General features: G+C 37.1%; 1 protein-coding gene across 3 annotated transcripts in view; it reads left to right on the forward strand.

Moving 5' to 3' along the window:
- Nucleotides 1-14,203, forward strand: part of UNC13B (unc-13 homolog B) — a 240,119-nt gene that overhangs the window by 129,393 nt on the left and 96,523 nt on the right. For all 3 annotated transcript variants that reach the window (XM_042965021.1, XM_042965020.1, XM_007076519.3), the window contains exon 8: nucleotides 10,414-10,648. In XM_042965021.1, the coding sequence (XP_042820955.1) occupies nucleotides 10,414-10,648 (235 nt within the window). The remainder of the gene's footprint in view (nucleotides 1-10,413; nucleotides 10,649-14,203) is intronic.

A 14,203-nucleotide genomic window follows, 5' to 3' on the forward strand; every position in this document is an offset into this window, starting at 1 on the left:
AAATACAGATTCTTAAGCCACTTCCGGCATTTTGAATTAGAATTTCTGGGAGTGGGATCTAGGTAATGCGTTTTATAACAGGACTCAAATTTCTTTCTTTCTTTCTTTCTTTCTTTCTTTCTTTCTTTCTTTCTTTCTTTCTTTCTTTCTTTCTTTTTCTTTTTCTTTTTCTTTTTTTTTTTTTTTTAAGTGTGTTATAGGGGCACCTGGGTGACTCAGGCGACTGAGCATCTGACTTTGGCTTGGGTCATGATCTCACTGTTCGTGAGTTCGAGCCCCATATCAGGCTCACTGCTGTCAGTGCAGAGCCTGTTTGGGAATCTCTCTCTCCCTCTCTCTCTCTCTGTGCCCCTCCTCCACTTGTGCGCAAGCGCACGTGCTCTCTTTCTCTAAAATAAAACATTTAAAAAATTTTTGAAATTCATCCATCTTGTTGAGTGTATCAGTAATGCATTTCCTTTTATTACTAAGTAGTATTCTATCATGGATATACTACATTTTGTTATTGATTCACCTATTGCTAGGCATTTGAGTTGTTTCTGGTTATTGTGAATAATAACCATGAACATTTTCATGATCATATGTTTTAATTTTTCTTGGTTAAATATCTAGAAGTGGAATGGCTGGATCATATGGGTAGATGTGTATTTAACTTTTTCAGGAATAGGCAGATGGTTTTTGTTTTGATAATAGAGACATTGTATTAGAATAATTGAGCATCGTTTAAGGAAAATTGTTTAAGTGGAACTTAAGAATGGGTACCAACTAAATAAGGGAGAAGAGGGAACATTTACTGAGTAATTATCATTTGTCTGGCACATGGAGCTAAATGCTACATACTTAATTTTCAATTTTTATGCAAATTTGAGAGGTGTTATTACTATTCATTTTTTATAGGTGATGAATAGAAGGGCAGAGAAGTTAAGCAGCCTAAGATCACACAGTTAGTAAGTGATGGCTTTAAACCTAGGTTTATCTGGTTCCAAAACTCAAAACCCATTCTATTAAATTAGCAAGGAGTGGAAACGAAGGACATTCTGGCTTCAGAAGTTGAGGGACAAATAGGGGAAATCAGGCTCATTCCTTTATCTCCCAAGTGTGGCAAGCATAGGAACTGTGACAATACCTATTTGCCAGTTAACAAAGACTTTGTTTTGGGGGAATGGTGGACAGTGAGATTTGATATTTATTTGGTATCAGATCATAGAGGGCTTTAAAAGCCGTGAAGATAAATATACTCTTTTATAGATAGTGAGCAGTTACAAATTATCAAAACAGTAACGATGTGATCAGAAACTGGATTTAGGAAAATTAGTCTAGTTGTCATCTGCTGGGTTGATTGAATGGGACAGATCAGAAGGTCACAAGTCCAGCAATAATCTGCAATAATTCAGGCATGAGGTAATGGATTCCTCGATAAGGACTGAGAAACTATGAAGAAGGGACAGTAAGAAGGAGACCTCAGAGTGGAATTAACTATTAAGCTTATTAACAGGCTGGACACGGGAGATAAAGTAGAGAGGAATTTTTGGAATGGTTTTGTGGTTTCTGGCTTGGAAGTGCCAGGAGTTCAGTGGTTTGGGGCTTGAGGTACACTCGGTAATGCTAATCTGCACAGAGCTCATAACATTATAAATACAATGTCATTGCCAATAGAGGCTCAGACTGCCTAACTCTTAGCATCAGGAGCCACTGAACTGCAGGGTAATTGGTTATTCACGTGTTAAGTATGTGAACTGAAGAGGTTTAAGGCTCTAGGGAGGTGGGAAACATTAGCATGCTCATTAAAATTGTCAGTTTGGCACACATTTGTTATGTGTGAATGCCCAATTTGAGAATGTTGCTGGTTTTAGAAGAGGCTCTTAGTGTACTTAGTTTTTTCTGTAACACATTTGGCCACTGTCTGTTCCCTGCTCGCTTCCTTTTTTGCATCCTGTGATAAGCAGTATCTTCCACCATGCTCACATTCAGTGTTTTACTGTATGAATTGTGGAATCTCTTGATGTCTCCTTATTCCATTGTATGTGCTTCCATTTTCTTCTAAACAGTCTATACTCCAGCTTTCACTCATTAACATTTCTATTAAAGTTTTTAGTAACTTCTTTATTTCTAAATCCAGTAGGCCTTTTTCAGTTTCTTTCTTTCTTTCTTTCTTTCTTTCTTTCTTTCTTTCTTTCTTTCTTTCTTTCTTTCTTTTTTTTTTTTGACTCTCCTGTAGCACTTAACACTTATTGATCCCTGCTTTCTTGAAACCTTGCTTTTGTTTTTGTTTTTTTTTCTGATTCAGAGATGATATGGCCCTGGTTTTCTTCCTCTCTGTCTTCTTCACACCCTCCTTCATGGACTCTTCCTTTTTGTTTTTTTAAAGTCAGTTTTATTAAGGTATAATTTACATAGAGTAAAAATCTCCCTCATAGTGTCCAGTACTATGTTTGTCAAAACGCAAGCACATACAGTCTTATAACCATAACCATAGTTAAGATATAAAGCAGTTCCATCAACCCTAAAAGTTTTCTAAACCCCTTTGGTAGTCAACCACTTCCACTCCTGGCCCATGCAAAACCTCATTTGTTTTCTGCCCTTGTTGTATTGCCTTTTCCAGAAAATTATATAAGAATAATGTAGTATGTAGCTTTTTTTGTCTTTTGGTTTTTTTGTTTCAGTTATCATACTGCATTAGAGATTCATCTGTGTGTTTCTGTTCATGCCTTTTTATTCCTGAATAATACTCAATTATATGGATATACCATGATTTGTTTATTTATCAAATGGATATTTATAGTTATTAGTGAAAATGAATTAGGCAACTGTGAACATTCATGTATAGGGTTTTACGTGAACATGTTTTTATTTTTCTTGGGTGAATACATATGAGAGGGTTGCTGGGTTTTATGGTATGTATATAACTTAGTAAGAAATGCCAAGATTTTCCAAAGTGACCTACCACTTTGCATTCTTGCCAACCATGTATGAGAATGCCAGTGTCTTCACAGCGTCACCAACACTTTGTTTTGTTCTTTGTTTCTTCCCTTCCCTTCTTTGTCTGCTTTTCAAACGTGGCTGTTCTGTAGGTTCCCCTCACCCCTTTGTACAGCCTCCCCCCCGTTATCCTGCATTCTGCCTCATTGTTCTTATATACTGACATTTTAATTTTTATACATGATTTACACCTATTGAGCTGCTATTTTGTGCCAGGCACTAAGGGTACAGCAAGGAACAAAGCAGAAAAATCTGTTTTCGTGGCAGTTTGTATTCTGAAAACTTACAACTCCACATATCTTTCCTCAGCTCCACAACCATGTATCCATCTGTCTCCCAGACATATTCATTTGAGATAGCACATAAATACCTCAAAGCCAATAATCTAACACTGAATTCATCATCTCCTTCAACTTGCCCCTCTCTTGTATTTCTCTTCTTAATGAATGATGCCACACCCACCCAGTAGCTCAAGCTAAAAAGCTGGGCGGTATTATTTAGGTTTTACTCTCCTCACTTCCCACATTCAATACTTATTAAACCCGATATATTTTATGTCACAAATGTACCCACTCTATCCACTCCCTCTGCCACTTTCCTAGTTTAAGCCATCATCAGGCCAGTATAGTAGCTTCCTTACCAGCCTTCCTGACACCAGTCTCCAGTCCACCTACCCTACAAACTTTTGGCCATACTGCACCACCACCACTCTCTTTCTAAAATGACAATCTGATTCTGTCTCTCCCGTGCTTAATACCATATTATTTCATTCTTATGTGGAATTTAAGAAACAAGCAAATGAACAAAGGAAACATAAAGAGACAAACTGGAAAACAGACTGTCAACCGTAGAGAACAGATTACCAGAGGGGAACAGGGTGAGGGGGCAGGAGAAATAGGTGAAGAGGATTAAGAGTATACTTACCATGATGAGCACTGAGTAATGTATAGAATTGTTGAATCACTATATTGTACCCCTGAAACCAATATAACACTGAATGTTAACTGTACTGGAATTGAAAAAAGAAAAAGGCTGTGACAGCTCTGCATTAACCTCCAGATAATTCCAATTTCCTAACATTATTAAATTTCTAAATATTACCTGGGACCTCCTTTGATTAGGTTCTTTTATAACCCTGTAGCCTCCCATTCAGATATGCTAGAACTGTTTTCAGGTTCACCGAATATACTTTTGCATGTATAATTTCCATTTCCTGGAATAATCCCTTACCCCCTTTATTGGTACTTATGCCTAGCAAAACCTAACAATCCTCAGTATTGTTCTACTGGCTAGTGAGATGTTTTAGTGCATTTTTGGAGTGGGGAAGGAAACTTGCCCACTTAAACTGGTGTTGTTTCTCTTATAATGGTACCACTCTCAAGTGACAATAGGGAACTAGTTGGTCAGAGAGCATAACTTATTTTCATGGCTTAGGGTTGGACCTTGTAGATGGCATCAAATCATTCATTTGGTTTAGTCATATAATAGACATTTATTGAGTACCTACTGTGTCCAGGAAACTGCTATGCAGTGCTGTGGTACATTCAAGGATGAGGCAGTGTCCTTCAATGAGAGGCTTCTTTGGGTCCAGAGTTTCAGGAGAAATAGCATTGTCACTTGCTTGGAGCAATCTAGGGTGATAGGCATGTTCTGAAGTTCTGTGATGATTTTTCAAATTTTTTTTTTTTTTAAAGAAGCAAGGTAATTATTCACAGTTGTTATGGCAACAGTGGTACAGCGTGGAAGAATTTTCTTTTAGACCCCTTCTTTCCCTGTGTTTAGAGTGTAAGTAAATTATTAAAACAAAAAATGTCACAGTAAACCAACGTATCCTTTTTGAGGGGTGAAAAGAAGAGATGGAGGTAGTGGGAAGAAAGTAAGTATAGGAAGAAAACTGACTCTCAGTGTATAGTTAAATTAAGTAGACTGTGACTGATTAGTAGTAGTCCCATATGCCCAGGATTGCGAGTTGGCTCAGGTAATGAAACCATCCTGTTTTGACGTCATTCAGTGCTTCCAGAATTTTGAGTCTTAACCGCAAATTTTCAAGGGAACTGCACCTTTAGAACTCTGAGGACTTTCTAACCCAGACGTTGACAGTCCCTCAGCAGATATTAGGGTTGTCAGTGTGTGGACCCTCCTGCTTTTATTAGGAACTTATAAGGCAAGCAAAAACTTGGCAACATGACAAAACAACAAGAAATGCCCATTGCTTGCCCTGTTCCAGGGACCTGTGCTAGGTACTTTACGTGGATTTTCTCTTATAATCTTTCAGTAACCAACAAGACTTATACTATTCTCATATTACCTGGAGGAAATGTCTGTAATAACTTCTTCAAGGCCATATAGCCAGTAGTGGCAGAGCTTAAAAGAACTTAGTTTTGGCCTGAGTACTCATATTCTTAATTATGAAGCTAAATTACTCCTTGTTTCTTGGGATAAAGGCCTATTTTTAGTGATTGTGTGCTCATGCACACACATGCATCACATTAGTTGCCTCAAATTCAATTTTGAGTGTGAAATAGGATTTAAATGTAATTAACATTGAATTTTTTTTATTCTGAAAAATGAATAGAAAATGTTCAGTTTTCTCTTGTCATTCAAAGCTCTTGTGTTTTAATGGATTTTATTAAATTCCATAGGCAGTTGAGAAAAAAAGTGGCTCTCTCTGAGCACCCAAAGGGCTACAGTGTTTTATTACATTTTGGAAGATTAGAGGTTAATGCCATTCTTTGGCCTTTTAAAGAGCATCAAAATTAGACATCATTGCTCCCAGACAAGGGAATCACTCTCTTCCACTGTGTTAGGTCTGAGATTCTCAGGGATATACTGTGGTGGTCTCAGATTTGGCAAACATCAAGACAAGGAAGGATTTCTTAGAGACAGGTTGAATTTTTGTCATTTTGAATAAGGAAGGTTATATATGCTCCTAAATGATGATGTTCTGAGACCTAGGCCAGAAGGAGGTTTAAAATAGTGTAGAAGCAGGGATGCCTGGCTGGCTCAGTCAGAGGAGCATGTGACTCTTGATCCCAGAGTCATGAGTTTGATCTCCATGTTGGGTGTAGAGATTATTTAAATAAATAAAACTTTTTTAAACGAAGAATGTAGAAGCTGTTTTTTGTTATTCTGTATGGTAAATTATAGAGAGCAAGGGTACTTTGTAGATTTGTCTCATGCTTGATAGAAGGCAGAAGCCTGTCTACATGTTATGTGAAATTAATGGAACACAAGTAGGGCAGGCTCAAGCAAGGTAAGGTGTATAATGATTGATGGGTTGGGGAAATGATCTTTGAATTATTCCTAAAATTGTCTCTGTCACTCTTCTTTTTTGCTACCATTTGCGGTTTTCTTAGGTCACTGGACCTATTTGGGCTGGGGAGAGCAGCAGAGTACGTAAGAAATTGAATTCCTTATTAATTTTCTTGATTTTATCCTTAAAATTTTTTTTTTTATTTTAGCCTTTAACACACTCCCTCTGAACTATGAAGCAGGATATTCATGCATATAAGCATATATAATTCCATCCCCCCCTTCTCTCCTACTTAAATCTCAAGAGACCATTACTTGCAATGGAATGGCATATCCTTTCAGGCTGGGGTTTTTGAAGGGAGGGAAGGAGGGAGAGAGAGAGAAATTTCAAACCAAAGTCCCAGTTATAATCTTAGCAGTATCTCTTGATTTTTCCTTCCCAGAGGTAAGTAATACCATCAGCTCCTAGTATAGGAAACCCTCTCCTTTGATCTCTTGGCTAAGGAGTGCAGTGACTAGAAGAAAGTTCATTCTGGAAGTTTATTTTTGTGAACAAGAGACTGAGGACCTGGTTTGACTCTCCTTGAAGCAGCCCAGCTAGGCTGGAAGCCAGCTTCATTCTAGAGCTTTGAGAGTGGGCAGTCAGTTCTTTCCAGCAAGATACACAGCCTCTGGCTAACATTACTGGCTGTGTTATCCATCTTACAGGGGGTTTGGTTGAGTACCAGTGCTTAGATATCCAGTAGGTGCTAAGAGGGGCCAAATTTTGTTCTCCCTGGGATTTCTCATGAATATGTACTTTCTGTCATTTGAATCCTGAGTATTTCCATTACAGAAATGCTGCTCAAAGGTAGCCTGAGAGAGCTAACTTAAGGTTTTCAAGTAGAAAAAAGTAAGCCTTAAAAAAAAATCGTTTGATTTCTCTCTCCTTTTTTCTCAAGCTGATAAAGTTCTATCTGTACTCTGGGTTTAAAGACAGGGATTCAATCCAGGAACACCACATACCAGAAAGCCTCATTGTTCAGTATTTCATTCAGTACTGTTTGAGTGCCTACTCTGTACCAGAGGCCCATTTTTGACCCAGCTTAGATTACTTTCCCCAGGTTCATTTTCTATCATTTCTTTCCATGTCCTTTTATGTACCTGCCAAATGAACTACCAAGTGTTTTTCAAAATTATATATAGGCTTTCTCACTATTGGGCCTTTACACATGGCATTATTTTTATCCAGATTCTAGGAGGTATTTCCCTCCAAACTTAACCTGTTGAAAACCTGCCAGTCTTTCACAATCCTCTCCTCCATAAAACTTTTCCCTGCTCACACTAACAGGAAGTGACCTTACCTTCAACTGATACAGCATTGGGTTTGTACTGTTTTCAAGATTGTTAGTTTCTTGTATTTGTATCAATATTTTCTGTCTCCTATTAGGCTGACTCTACACTCTGAATCTTCTGTGTTGTTTACCATTGTACTTATAGGCACTCAATAAATACTTGAATGAATTAATTTTCCCAGCCTTTTCTGTTTTTGCCTTCATACGAGCTCACAAGTCCTCCTTAAGCTGAGTAACCAAACCTGCATATAGGTTCTCTTTCTCAGTGAAACCAAGAGTTTTCTGTTTTAGCTTCAGTGGTGTTGTGGAGGAGAGAGTAGAGCCAGTAAGAGATCACCACTGCCACACTGAAAGCACAATTCTTTTATTCAAGCTTTTTCCTTAATTTTCCTTTTTAGTTTCTAATCAGCCTTGGTGGTGCCAGGAGGTTTACTTTCTAGGGAGATTGAGGATGGTGTCCAGGGAGAAAAGCTAGTCTTTGCTCTCATCTACCTTTTTTTCTATTTCTCTCTGTTGTCTCTCCTCACTTTTTTGTATTTCCTTTCTCCTGTCCCCTCCTACTTTTCATATTCTCTTCTACTTCTAACCTCTTCTTTCTAGAAACATTTTGTTTCTTAATATTTGCCCTTTATTTTTTTGAGTTTATTTATTTTGAGAGAGAGAGAGAGAGAGAGAGCGAGCGCACAAGCAGGGGAGGGGCAGAGACAGAGGGAGAGAATCCTAAACAGGCTCTGCACCATCAAAGCAGAGCTCAGCTCGGGGCTTGATCTCACAAACTGAGATCTTGACCTGAGCCAAAATCAAGAGGCGGATGTTCAACCAACTGAGCCGCCCAGGTGCCCCGCCTTTATTTCTTCAGTATAGAAATGTCAGCCTTTAGGAAAGTTTTAGAGTATTCTTCCTGTTAGCCTAGCAAAATAAAAAAGCAGAGCATTATTTAGGAGTAATAGATCAGATGCAGTGAAAAACTAAGTAGTTTCTAACTCTGTATCATGGGCTCCTAATTCTGGCCCCATAATCAGTAAGATTGTCTATCACTGCTCCCTCTTTGGTTCTCTGTGTTGATACTTTTCCTACTGGAGTTTAAGTAGGCTTTTCGGCTTTGTCTGCTTTTTTGCCCCTGTCCTCCCATCTGTATGCATGAAAAATCCATCTGTAGGTTCAGAAAGTACGAAGTCTGAAAGACATACTGGTTTTTGTCCCTTGATCCTTTCTCTCTAGTGTTCAGAACAACAAATGTATCAAGATCTGAAACCAATACCCCTAAAAGTCTCTTTTTTCTAATGTGTGATCAGAATGCTTTCTGAGCAGAATGCTTTGTATCCCCTATGGTTTGACTAGTACCCTTCCTGGCCATTTTTGAAGTTAGCCTCTTTTTCATGTTGATTTTTTTCTCCTGAGGTAATGATTACTCTCCTTTTCTTATGCTCATATGTTGCCTTAAATTCAAAAGGGGAAAAGCTCATGAGATCTTCTACCCCTACTCTGAGCTGTACCCACAAATGTCTGGAATCCAGTGTTCAAATTTTCTTCATTGGTTGTAAAACCCACATGTTTTAGCTCTCTTGTCTCTTTTAGTGGAATTACTATCTACCATGTAGTCCTAGTGTGCAAGCCAAGGTGTGATTTCCCTGTTACCTTCTATTTGTCCCCTGGTTTTATCACTTCACTCTGGATTTTTTTTTCCAGTTCCTTAACTCTTTTCCATTTCCACTGCATGGATGCAGGTTTTTATCTCCTACATGAGCGATTGTGAAAGCCCAATCTTATGGTCTTCAGAAGGTTTTCACTGCCCACGTAACTACCAAGATTTTTTTTTTAATTACTAATATGAGGAGTCCATCTCCATTTTAGGATGATAAATAATTCCTTTTCCTCACTGTGCCAAATAGGAAATTGGCAAGACAGGACATATGGGATCATGCTTGGAGCAGGATTTGTAACTGCGGTCATTTTAGCTAACATCAAGAATAAAACTAGCTTGTCAGGTGCTGGCCTGAAAAGCAGAAATAATTTTATGAAATTATAGACACTGTTGTTAGATAAACTTGGCTGCATTGTCAGCAAGATTCCATTGCCAGTGCTTATGTTTTCCTCTTTAGCCCAGGCTTCAGATGGAAATTCTGAGCCCCAGGATGTAGGTGCTTGATAGGAGTTGTTAGAAAAACCTGTTGTTGCAGCAAGACAGTGAGACTGTTCTGGAGTGCCTGGCTGACTCAGTCAGTAAAGCATGTGACTCTTGATTGGGGGTCATGAGTTCAAGCTCCACAATGGGTGTAGAGCTTACTTAAAAAAAATTTAAAAGTTGGCATAGTACTTAAAAAAAAAAAAACAAACTGCTGCTATTCTTAGTCAAGCTTTTGGTTTGATTGCTGAACCTTGGCTTTGACTTTCCTCATTACCTGACCAGCTTCTGAAGTTGGACCTGCTTATTGGGTTTAGCCATCTGTTTTTAAAGTCTGAAAGCAGCAAGCCAACTTCAAATGAGAATTTCTCTTTTGCCCATTTTTATAACAGTAAAATACTAGAATCTATGACATTTAGAAACAAATTTTTAACTAGAGTTATGATAGCTACAGAGTCAGAATTCCAGAGAATTCTGCACTGGGAAAATGCAACTTGGAACTCCTCTTGAGAATGAGCACTAAAATGAAAACAAGTGTCTTGTCTCATAAGGAAAGAAACTTGTGAGTATTAATTGAAACAGTTTTCCATATGGCACTGAAGTCACTTGGCTCATGTGTTCTTGTCCTCAAGGTCCAGGCTTGTGGCTACTTAGGATAGAAGCAGAAGAAAATTCTGAAGAACTAAATAAAGCTGCAATGCTTTGACTGTGCTTCTTTCACAGCTTTTGAAGATCCTGATAGTGCCGTTGATGACCGAGATAGTGACTATCGCAGTGAGACCAGCAATAGCATCCCACCTCCTTACCATACGACTTCCCAGCCCAATGCTTCTGTGCACCAGTTTCCTGTGCCTGTGCGATTGCCACAGCAGCTGCTACTTCAGGGCAGTTCCCGGGATTCTTGCAATGACTCTATGCAAAGTTATGATCTTGATTATCCAGAGCGGAGGGCCCTCAGGTGGGTATTAGAAACAAAGCACTTTCTTTTCCTCATGTGTAGTTTCCAAGATACAACTGACAATATTTTGATGCTTTAACTTGAGGTGGTAGTGCAAATATAGCAATCTGAAAGGCCAAGCTCCAGCCATTCTGTACAGATTATCAGTCTTTTTTTTTCTCTTTTATACATCCCCATTTAGACATTTCTGTTATAAATATTTCTCTTTATGATCAGTGACTCTCACCTGGTGGGAGCATGCTCACTTAGGGTGGATGATTGAAAACCAGCCCATGCCTGTGCCCAGCCCAGTGATTCTGATATACTTTTCACCAAGATTAAAAAAAGAAAATCACAGATGTTAAATGTTTGGATAATCCTTCCTACCTAAATATTTCCCTGGAACTTTAGATGATCTCTTCATAGCAGATTCAGTACTTTTGCTGGAACTTTAGAAAAATTTTAAATACACAAAACATGGTTAAAAAATGTTAAGGTACAATAACGCATATAATGAAGAATCTCCCACTTGCACCTGTCCTTCTCTACCCCATCCCCTTCCTGTCTTCTAGTTCTCACACCACCCTTGTTTGTTTCTTATGTACCCTTCCATAGACTATTATCATATATTTTTGAGTATAAAAACAAATATATATGTATATGCTCCCCCTCCTTCCCCCAACTTAAAAAAAATGCTAACAACATTTGGACAAATACAGTCAACATCCATATTTGTGTTATCTAGATTCATCAATTGTGTTAACATTATGCTACATTTACTTTTTATTTCATTCTAATGTATATTCATATGTGCATGCATTTGTTTTTCTGAACTATTTGAAATTAATTGCAGATACCATGTTACTTTACCAGGAAGTACTTGAGCATATAGTTCCCAAGAGAAAGGACTTTCTCTTACATAGCCTCAATATAATGATCACATTTAAGAAATGTAATAATACAATGATACTATTTAATATATGGACCATATTTAAATTTCTCTAGTTGTCCCAATTATCTTCTGTATATTTCCTTTTTTCCATTTTCCATATTTCCATTTTTGATCTAGGATCCAATCAAAGATCATGGTACATTACATTTGATTTCCTATTTCTATAGTCTACTATAATCTAACATTTTTTGAAGAGTCCAGGCCAGTTGTTTTGAGAATATGCTCTTAATTTGGTTTGGCTGATTGTTTCTTCATGTTTAGAATCAGGTTAAACATTTTTGGCAAAAACATTACAATAGATGCTCAGCAGACACATGATTTTACTTTGCCTTTTTATTGGTTATGTTTAGTTTGACCTCTGAGTTAAGAAATCTGGTATATGCCAGATTTTCCAGTGTAAAGTTACCCTTTGTAATTAGAGTATCTGGAATGATACCCTAGATTGTGTCCTTATTCTGTTTCCCCAACAACATTTTACCCGTTAATTGTAGCATCCATTGATGATCCTTGCCTGAATTAATTATTGGTTGGAGGTTAATATTTTATTTTTATTTTTTATTTTTTTTAATACGGAATTTATTGTCAAATTGGTTTCCATACAACACCCAGTGCTCCTTCCAACAGGTGCCCTCCTCAGTGCCCATCACCCACCCTCACCTCCCTCCCACTCCCCAGCAACCCTCAGTTTATTCTCAGTTTTTAAGAGTCTCTTATGGTTTGGCTCCCTAACTTTTTTTTTTTTTCCCCTTCCCCTCCCCCATGTTCTTCTGTTAAGTTTCTCAGGATCCACATAAGAGTGAAAACATATGGTATCTGTCTTTCTCTGTATGACTTATTTCACTTAGCATAACACTCTCCAGTTCCATCCACGTTGCTACAAAAGGTCATATTTCATTCTTTCTCATTGCCAAGTAGTATTCCATTGTATATATTTTAAAAACCATTCCAGTTTAGCTCATAATTTTGGTTGCTAAAATTCACCATCCCATAACATAATATAATTTCTTTTTGCTTATCTTGCCAAACTGGTGAATATTAATCCCAAGCCTCAGATGGTTGCCTACCTGCTATACAACATCCTGTCTCAGTTTACTATCATCTGTGGGAATATTTTAAATGAAACTTTTTCACCTATCAAACATCACATAGAATTTTTACTCTTTATAATCTGATTTTAAAAAGAAATAGGCCAGGAATTCTACTGTAGTTGGTCTCTACTCCTTGCTGGTTTATTAGTGAACATTTGCATATTTTATATATTTGATTTTAGTTGTTTATATTGTCCTACTTTAAGAAAAAAATAATAGCAAAAATCCATGACTTTTGACCTTCTTTCCCTCTATATTTCCAAGTTTTAGATGTGTAGGCCAGCAATAATAATGGTGCATCAACCTAAATGACTACATTTTATTTAATTATTACCCTATTATTATTTTGGTTGTTTCCTAGGCTACTGCTATAATAATGTTTAGAAGAGTATTAGTAATATACTTTAAATTGCAAATTTTTTCCTAAAATGTTTTTAACTTAATCCCATATAAATTTGGTTTTATTGTATCAGTATAAGAAATGAGTTTAAAGAATAAATATTTTTTCCTCTCCAGCAGAGAAAAATTAACATGATTTTTAAGTAAGCTTTTATCATAGACATTTTTAACTTAAATTTTTGAAATGATTCATCCTTTAAAAAGTTTGAAGAAATTTTATCACCAGCATTGATTTTTAAACTTCTCTCTTACTGTAAATACTAAGTTCTTGTAGATGGTCTGAGTCCTTACATTACACAGTTTTTTAGCAAGAACATTTAAAATCCTGAGGGAACAAATGTTCTCAGTACCTGCCAGTAAATTAGAAGTGTAAGAATAAATAGCTTCATTCACTATAGCAATGGCTATCTATTGATTTAAGTTGAAGTATAAAGACTTCTAGGCTGGAGTTAGTTTAGTTTGAGTTTTTGCGGATACTGGAGAATAATGAAACTCCATGTAAAAAAAAAAAAAATGTTAAATTGGATTTCCTGTCTCAACCAAATGGGCTTTTTTGAAAAATATTTTTAAGTAATCTCTATACCCAATGTGGGGTTTGAATTCACAGTAATGAGATCAAGAGTTGCACCTTCCACCTACTGAGCCAGCCAGGTACCCTAGTCAAATGGGCTTTCACCTAATGAATGCAGAGTAACTGGAAACTTACATAAATTATGTAAAAGCCCATAATTTGAGATTTGAAAATAGAGTTGGACTTTGTTAGATATATAGCCAAAGTATCTCTAGTGTTCAGAGGGATCGAAAGCAAAAGAATATCTCTTGAAGTTTATTATTAATACCTCTTCAGTTTCTCCCTTGAAGATTTTTAGTGACTATGAGACCACTATGATCTTCTTTCTGATTCCTAAATAAATACAATTGGATGTTAGGTCTATAAAAGAACATACTGGGCTCACAGGCTTCTAGTCTGCAGGTCCTCTATATACCCCCACTTGAGTACACAGGAAGTGGGCAGTTTCTAATCTAACTGAAAGAAAGGTCAAGTGTCTTATGTATTTATTGACTTAAGTTGGAATATAGCTTCTAGTGTTATAATCAATATAGGGAAAGGTCATTTCACTGTGATCCTCGATGCAT

Source organism: Panthera tigris, chromosome D4, assembly GCF_018350195.1.
Source record: "Panthera tigris isolate Pti1 chromosome D4, P.tigris_Pti1_mat1.1, whole genome shotgun sequence".
Lineage (NCBI taxonomy): Eukaryota > Metazoa > Chordata > Mammalia > Carnivora > Felidae > Panthera > Panthera tigris.